Raw genomic sequence first — 9,493 nt, 5'->3', positions numbered from 1 at the left:
GACCCCATATCTTATTTATAACACACAGAATATAATAATAATAACTAATAATATATTTAAAATTAGAGATGGGTTTACATAGAAAGAGGTATGATCAGGTTTCTTTAGTACAATTGGCCTACCAAAAGATAAAGAGAGATTGATTTCAATAGACCTCTTTACACAATTAAATAATAAAGTATCAAATGGATATTGTTATTCTAACAATTGATACATTACAAATACTTTTACAATACAAACCAACATAATATAATCCAATACAAAACCAACACTAATATGATAAAATAATATTACAAATATTTATGATAAGCCATAATGGCAACATTCACATCACACAACCATACAAAGCAATATAACACAATCCAAACCACACAAAGCAATATAACACAATCCAACACAATCCAAACCATACAAAGCAATATAACACAATCCAAACCATACAAAGCAATATAACACACTCCAATACCAAACCAACACTACTATTAAAATTTGCTCCTTCTAAAGTATTAGTTGTACCGCAGTTGCTGTAGTATTAGACTAAACTTTAGTAGTAAATCAAACATCTTGTAGGGTGAATACTGCCACAGCTATGGGGAAATGGTCATTACCAATCGATACAGATAAGGAGCATCCTTTTTGGTTGTTTTTGTCTTTTGTGCTATCATGAAAATAGCCACTAGACTGCATCAAGTTATATATTGTAGCCCACGTGCTATCTAGCAAGAAGTGGTCTATTTCACGGACCTCTGTATATGCCTGTACAATTTTTGTTTATCAAAATCGTAAAATGACTAAATAATAATAAATAAACACTTTTTTTAAGTTGTCCTAGGAGAAAAAAGTTTGACCCAAGCTTTTACTTGGATCTCCGTGTATATATATATATATATATTTTTTTTTTGGGAAAAGTTATGGGGTTATTTTTTAAACTATCATTTAGATATCCAAGAATTTTTTTTTATCCCATCAAATATTATGAAAAATATAGATTGTAGACTATTTTAATCTTTATAAAGTAATTACACATTAATTTGGCTCAAAAGTTTGAAGGGTATTCTGTAAATACTTACTTTTGTGTTCAACTGAACTTTATTGTCGGGGTTGTCGAATGACACCATCCAATCACATTCAACCCCAGTTGGGTCCTTGCCTCGATACACTACAGCCCCAACGGAGTTAGGCCCTGGACTCTTTTTAACATGCAGAAAGGCACCCCATTGTCCATTTGCAATCTCCATTGGATATGGAGAAGCTCCAATATTTCCATACCAATTCTTGTAGGTGACTAACTTGATAGTATCGCCGGTGGCATTGTAGAGTAGGCAAAGTGTTCCCAGATCAACACCACATTTCTCCTTCAGCATCTCCAAATACTGGAGAGCTCTGACGTTCTTTTCCTCTGCATTCTTCATATTGAGAGCCACACAAGCTCTGTCTATGCTTGTTATATTATAGTCATCTTCAAATTCAGGCAGCCTTTTTAAAGTTGAGTTTGTGATGGGGTTGCCAAACACACCGTCTCCCATATCTGAGAAATTTCAAAGTTCAATGAATCGTCCATCAGAAATAAAATCAATGACCAAGAGAATAATTACAATAGTCGTAACAAACTCCATATCTTGCTTCTTTTTTTCCCTTCTTTTTTTTTTTTTTTTTTTGACAATAGAAACTTCTGCATTCTGAAAATGTAAACAAAATAAAATATGAGAAAGACTTATAGTGGTTCTCTCCCACTTAATTGGGACCCTAAAGCTAGGTTCTATTTTACCTCTAGAGCTTGTTTATCAATAAAAATGTTTTTCCAACCATTCAAAACATATATGTACATACATGAGGGCACAGATTGCATTAATATTATAAATACTAAAATATTTATCAAATTTATTTACCAAATAATATGTATTAAAATATTATTAATAAATATATACATATGAGTTAAATATAAAAATACTTAATAATTTCAATTTTATTTTTCAAAAAAAAAAATTCCCTTTACTTAATTCAAAATTTAGCTACCTAGCATCAAGTTATCAAAATTAATTTTTGATAAAGGTGTATGTTTCATAAATAATAATATAAAAATATTGAAATATATTTTACTAAAAAATGATTAAAAATTGTTGTTGTATAGTATGAAAGCAAATATGTACAAATAAATATATAATTATTTTTTTAATAAAGAATCAGAAAAAAAAATTTAAACCAATAATTAAAAATGAAAAAAATAATATTATACCATTATTTTTTTTAACAAAAACACATATAAATAATTTCCAAGTATATTTTACGAAAAAGATTAATTAAAATTGTGATGATGAGAGATATAATATTTACATTTTACAAAAAATATTCTATTACAATGTAAAACTTTTAAATTTTAGACATCAAACACAAGAAAAAAGAAAATGAATCATATGACCATTCAGATAAACATAGCCTTAATTAAAATATCTTCCCAAAAAATATTTTTTTTTCTACTATTTTTCTTTTTCTCTTTTTTTTTTTTTTTTTCCCATCAACTTTGGTTTGTAGAGACTCACAAAGGAGAATGATAATTAAGTCAAGTTGGGTTGGGCTTGAGAGATCCAATCCAACTGGGTTGAGTATTGACATCCCTAAGGGTGCGTTTGGTAAGCAGGATTGATCACCAAAAAAAAAAAAAACAAGAACAAAAAACAAAAAAGAGAAGGGGGGGGGGGGGGGGGAGGGACCCTTTGTAATTGATATCATACAAATATAATGAAAAAAATTTGTATAATCCATTGATATCATTTCACTATTTCAGTCCTTTCTGTAGATTTAGTTGTAACCAATATTCAGAGTATTTAAGAATAAAGTCTAAAGGAAAGGCAAACATGATGTAGTAAAAGAGCTCTTAGGAAGATATAGCAAATCTAGATACTAGGTGAAAACCATATACCCCAATTATTAATTCCAACAGATACTTAAAAACCAATTGATATGCTAGTGGCAATGATACATTTATACTGGCATACTTGCACAAACATTTCACAAAAATGAATAATCCAATGCAATTAAAAATGCAATAGGAGAACAATGATCAACCAACCGATTTCGCGCGTAACTGATTGCCATGATAATGGGAAAACTACCTACATAAAACTAAATAATAGTAAGTTATACCAAACACTACATACATAAAACTGAATGATTATTAAAAACAAAGTCTGAATATATTGGTAGCACATGTGTTATGGGCAATTAGCAGATGCATCATTAATTATCATTGGTGGCACATGAGATCCACATAGATAGAGACCTAAAAACCACTTTACATATTTATATGTCCGTTTTGTTGGCAAGATATTCATTGGTACGAAAACTTCATTTTTAAATTGCTAAGCTAATCAATAAATGCTTTCAGCAAAATATATAAAATATAAAGTCTAAAGTGATGATAAGCAATATAATTAAAATTAACCTCAATATGTACATGAAAAATCTGCTGAAAGGTAGCATTACTTCTTCAAATGGATATCCGCATAATCATAAGAAAAAACAAAAGAAAAAAAAAAAAGAAGTGCAATGACATTCTAATATCTAAACACAGAACCAACATTGAACACTCCAAATTGAAATCAATCCCGAGATACCACACTAACCACAGGTGAAATCAACACCAAATGAGAACAATCAATCAAACTGGCCAAATCAAGATAGCACAAAGAAGACCACAACTAAGCTAGAACCATTTCACATACCAGACACACAAGATCAAATAAAATATATATATATATATATATATATGCAATCCATTAAACTAAAACCTATTACTCTAATAAGAAAATTGGGTTTCAAATCCGGGATTTACTTGCTAGTTTTCGTTGCCTAATACTAGATCGAGTAAGATTGGCATATGAAGAAAAATCACGACATAGAAGGAAGAAGAAGAAAACATTATATACAGAGCTCCAGAGATGGAGGGTAAGAACCATACTCACCGACCGTGTTTATTTGTCCGAGTGATGTAGGTGTCCGGCGAGCTCCTTCGATCTTTTGCAATGAAAAGCCTTGTTTGCAATGAAATAAGAAGAAGAAGAACAATGCCCAAGCCAAACGAATATAAACCCAACCCGAAAGAAAACACAATTTGCAAAAAAAAAAAAAAAAAAAAATTCCAAAAAGCAGAGAAAAAAAAAACAAATTTTGGTAAAAATTGTAAGGATTTTTTTTTCTTTTTAGGAATGTCGATGAGAGATGAAAAGTGGATTTCAAATCCACACCCGCGACGACATACAGAGAGAAAGACAATTGCCTGGGTCCTTGCAAATTTAGGGTAATTGCAAATGGAAGCCCTTTCCCAACTGGAAAGAAAACACAAATTGAGAAAAAAAATTTTCCAAAATGCAGAGGAAAAAATAACAATTTTTGGGTAAAAATTTTAAGTATTTTTTTTTTCTAAGATATGTCGGTGAGATATGACATTGGGTTTCAAATCCACACCCACCACGACAACATAAAACAGAGAGGAAGATGACACTTGGCTGGATCCGGAGTTTACTTGCAAATCGAAGCCCTTTCCAGATCGAGTAAGATGGTCTTTCATTTCAAAGGATAAGAAGAAAGCTTATAACATAGGAAGAAGAAAACAGATACAGAGATGCAAAAAAGAAAACATACTCATCGATCGTGTTTCTTTCTCTGAGAGTTGCAGATGTGATTTTTCATTCGATTTTCCATGCGAGGCAACGATACGCTTCGGCGAGAGAACAGACTAGGGCTTTTTTGAGTTTGGGACAAAAATGACCAGAGGGGGAGACGAGTCAGATGTGTCCCGATCGATTAGGTTAATTTTACTGTTAAGGTTAAGTTTGTCCCAATCTCTAAATGATAAATTAAACATCAAACTGGGACTGTGTCCTGGCCAATTCTGACCAATCCGACGTACCAAACACACCCTAATAGGTTTCAGATGGGGTTGGGTTCTAAAATACCCGATCTGCACTTAGGTGAATTAGCAAAAAAATACAATAAATATTCATTTTGTGGATTTTTTTTTTTTTTGTGACATTTAAAACGAGTCAGGAAACTTAGTGGACCAGGTAGAATATAACTCGTGAGCAAGAAATCGGGTCGGGTTGTTATTGGATTGGTTTATTATCAAGTTAGAGTGGGTTTCCATAAACCCGGATTTACGTGACTTGATTACATTTCTACTTAAAAATGGAATTAGATTTATGTGTACTTAGCCGCATATAAATGCGATTTTTCAAGCACGGAGTGAAAATAGTATTAAAATATTATTACTGTCATTTTTTTCACTAATTAGTTGATTAATTAACATATGAAATCATTTTTATTCAAGGTCCTAATCGAAACCAAACATGATGTACAAGTAGTCAATTAGAGATGATAGAAGAAAGAGGAGTCGCTTACCTAAACTGATTAAGCTCGAGCGCCGCTGGCTAGTTGATCACTTGTTCGCTCACTGCTTTCTTATTTTGCTCCTTTGCCTTCTATTACCCTATGTTTTAGGTCTCTCTTTCATTTATACTGTTGATTTAATATAGGGAAAAAGAGGAATATTTCAGGATAAAAGGTGTAATGAGACTGATGAGTGGTCGGTAGGTGGTATACTTTCGGTCGGTCGGTCGGTGGAATACTTTCGGTTGGAGAGACGGGGGACAGAAAGATGTTGCGCCTTAGGATACGCTACCTAGTACTTGAACGAGCAAAAGTTGCCACCTAGTAATTGAAATAAGGAAAAGTTGCCCAGTAACGCCTTAGGATACCAAACCTACCAATCGAATGAGGAAAAGCTGCCATTGCGGTAGTGGATCTTGAAATAACACCCCTTTCACGTGCATGTGTGAATATTTATTGTAATTTTTTAACGTTGGTAGGTGGAATACTTTCGGTAGGTCGGTCGGTGGAATACTTTCGGTTGGAGTGGCGGGGGACAGACAGACAGATGTTGCGAAATTTGGAAGCGAAAATGTTCGCAGCACTCGCCCCATTCACTCGCCCAAATATTCGCCCACTTTTTCGTTTAACATGTGCCTATCAATTTTATAGTTTATTACCATATTACCATTTGGAACAATTTACATTAGGCTTGTTCACTTTTTTTCATTTTTTTCTTATTACCATATTACCATTTAGAACAATTTTCATTTTTTAAATGTTATATTTTTTTTATTTACATTATTTTCTACTGAATTATTTTTATTTATTTAAATATCTAAAACTATAACAAATTTATATAATATAATTATACAACTAATATTATTCAAAAACCAAAATAATCAATTAAATTTGTTAAATTAATAAAAATATATTATTAATTAATTAAATATATCAATTATGTATTTTATTTCTTTTTAAGTTACAATTTTTTAATTTTTTTATTAACGTTTATTAATGTTTTCCTTATTTTTTTATTTCTAAAATATTTTTTTTATTAAATCATATTACTTTGACAAATCTATTAACAATTTATATTTTTTATTTTAATCAGAAATAAATGAACAGACATCAAATATTATTGTTTTCTTTATTTTAAATATAAAACAATTGGCATTACTTTGTTAACAAATTTTAGAGCTGAATTTTCATTTTTGTAAAAGAAATGAATGGAAGTTTTGTAATATACATTAAATTTCATGGATTTTGTTTTAATTAAAATATAATTTGGTTTTGTAAAACGTAGAACTATGTGGTACATGAACGAAAGGGTGAGCGTATGAACAAGTGCCCAGGTCTAATTCACACTCCTCAATTTTGGAAATCTCAATTATTTGAGCAACACAATTAGATACTTATACTTCATAGCTCGTATTCAGCCTTATTTCCTCTCAATTATAAAAACTTGTAATTTACTAGCGTCATGTAGTTCCTCAAACTCCATCGTTCTTAGATATATACAACCCTCTTTTTTTTCTTTTTCTTTTTTTCCTTTTCTGTTTTACATAAAATATAATATATGAATTTTTTAGTACAACTCTTTGACATATGTGTGTGTGTGTGTGTGCATATATATATATATAAAGATAATAAATTCTTTGTATCGTACTTTGAGTTTTAAATAACTAATATCTTTAATTAATCCTATGATTACAGAAAATTTTCAATTTTATATTAAACTTTATCATAGTTTAAAAATACAAACTTTAAACATTTCGTCTATTAAAAAAAAAAAAAAGAAAATAATTTTTTTCTCAATTTTATAGTAAACATTTTTGTATTTTGAAATACAAACTTTAAAGATTTGTTTTTAAGAATAAATTTTAATGTATGAACAACGTATGCCCCAACGTTCCAGACTTCTGTCTCACCTCATGAAAAACAAAGCGCATTGTCTTATGCTTTCACCTTCTAAAACTCTAATGACAAGACCAGTATCTTCTATTGGTAATTTGACATTTCACAGCAACTAGTAAGCTATTGAAACCATGCATACAGTAGAAGTCTGATCGAGATTTAATAAAATATGTGATAAACAATTCATTATCCATTAAATCTTACTAACCTTTTGCAGAGGACTTTCCAAGCTATTATAGTTGCAATAGATCTGTGTGTGGGCACATCTAATTAATAAAAACAAAAAGGCTCAAAGATATTTTGGTTTCCACTGAGGTTTTCACTATCTGGAAACTAAAACTGTAGAAATACTATATGGAGGCTCTTTAGAAAGTAGTCTATTTATAGACTCTAAACCCTTGCCTCTTAATGTTTCGGAATTGTCTTGCGCCCAACAGATGGGCCACACTTGTCTCTAAACAATTAGTAATGGGCTTTGTCATTTTATTAGCTAGCTTGGGGATCCAATGACCATTATTATTAAGGCTCTTGATCATCGGTTCATATTGCTTCTAGAGCATAAATCTAACAATCTCCCACTTGCTTAGTAGCAGGACTCGTGATCTTATTCGGTGCTACTTCACTAAAAGCCCAGATGTGTACTTCAAGATTAATAATGTATATATTAAATGTATTTTTCCTTCGTAAATTATCAATAATTAATTGATAATAATTTCTGTTAATCAATTAATTATTTATTCTTTTGACTTATCTCTTTCTCTATCGGGTCCAATGCACTAGCCAATAACTTTCAATATTCGAGTACCAAAACATGTTAAGAGGATATTTCATATAAATTCCATTTTGTATATATCATAAATACTTGGTAATCAAAAAACCATAATTCCCAAATTATCAAAATATTGGCTGTTCAAAATAGACCTCACTTATTGATAACTCAATGAACTATAGTCACTTAATTACCTATTTATAATATAGTTAGGATTAAGAAAAATAACATAACTAATATTGCCTGAGATTTAATTCCTTTTCACAGAATATCATCTTAAGTTAAATCTCTCCTGATCCTCTAAGAAAAAATACAATACAATTCATTCTAATATTCTATAATAATTAAGACAAATTATTTTATAGAATATTACAGTCTAAATAAAAGCATCCAACTTTATTTATTAACTGTGAGATAATTTATTAATTATGAGAACCTATGACAATATCTTTTATGGACATATCCATATGATCATATACTACATAGTTAATCTAGATCTTATACGTAAAACAAAGCATGCACAAAAATTTAAGACATTCATACCATTAACTTAGAAAATGAAATTACAATTAGTCTTGCTCCTAGAGCATAAATGTAATTAACTCCCACTTACTCTAAAGTAAGCCTATGATCCTATTAAGACTCATACAATTTATCTGCTTTTTAAACACATGGTCAGGAAGAATTTAGTAAAAAGGTCTGTTAGGTTCTCCTTAGATGCTATTTTAGTAACCAATGTATCTCCTCTATCGATGAAATCACGGATCAAATGGTACTTTCTTAATATGTGTTTCTACTTTTCGTGAGACCTAGGTTCTTTATATTGTGCTACGGCCCCACTGTTATTATAGTAAAGGGTAACGGGCCGATCTGCACTTTATATCACATGAAGATCCAAAAGGGTTTTTTTAAGCCATACAACTTTCTTTGTAGCTTCAAATGCAGCCACATATTCAACTTTAGTTGTGGAGTTAGCAAATGGCTCCTCCATTTAAGGTAAACAATTATTCTGATGTTGATTTATTAGAATCAATATCCCCTTGAAAATCAGAGTCCGTATAACCAAGGGTTTCAAGACTCCCACTGGAATACACCAATATATAATCCCTTGTTGTCTTTAAATACTTGAGTATATGCTTCACTGCAGTCCATTGTTCTACTTCAAGATCTAATCGGTACCGGTTTACAACTCCCACTGCATAGCAGATATCTGACCTGGTACATAACATGGCAGACATAAGACTACCAATAGCCAAAGCATAAAGTTTCTTACTTGTGAGTTCTTTCTCTTCGGGAGTTTTTGGTGATTGCTCCTTAGAAAGATGAATTTCATATCTAAACGGTAGAAATCCCCTTTTGGAATTTTCTATGCCAAACTTCGTCACTATTTTGTCATTGTAGGAAGCTTGGGATAGAGCTAACACCTTATTCTTTTGGTCTTGT

General features: G+C 30.9%; 1 protein-coding gene across 5 annotated transcripts; it reads right to left on the bottom strand.

Moving 5' to 3' along the window:
* Positions 1–250: 250 nt before the first annotated feature.
* Positions 251–5,775, bottom strand: LOC107404946 (23 kDa jasmonate-induced protein). 5 transcript variants are annotated; one of them, XM_060814178.1, is made up of 4 exons: positions 5,398–5,775; positions 3,967–4,031; positions 1,071–1,528; positions 251–756 (listed from the first exon to the last, which is right to left on the bottom strand). In XM_060814178.1, exons 3-4 carry the CDS (start codon positions 1,524–1,526, stop codon positions 556–558), a joined length of 657 nt encoding a protein of 218 aa, XP_060670161.1. In that variant the 5' UTR covers positions 1,527–1,528; positions 3,967–4,031; positions 5,398–5,775; the 3' UTR covers positions 251–555. The 5 variants fall into 5 exon arrangements, with proteins under 5 accessions (XP_060670161.1, XP_015867444.2, XP_060670160.1 ...); XM_016011958.4 differs by having other exon boundaries at positions 3,963–4,031; positions 5,398–5,774; XM_060814177.1 differs by having other exon boundaries at positions 3,963–4,014; positions 5,398–5,774.
* Positions 5,776–9,493: the final 3,718 nt, after the last annotated feature.

This window comes from Ziziphus jujuba, chromosome 2, assembly GCF_031755915.1.
Source record: "Ziziphus jujuba cultivar Dongzao chromosome 2, ASM3175591v1".
Lineage (NCBI taxonomy): Eukaryota > Viridiplantae > Streptophyta > Magnoliopsida > Rosales > Rhamnaceae > Ziziphus > Ziziphus jujuba.
Note: the sequence above shows the minus strand (reverse complement) of the source record. Positions and strands in the feature narration are given on the sequence as shown.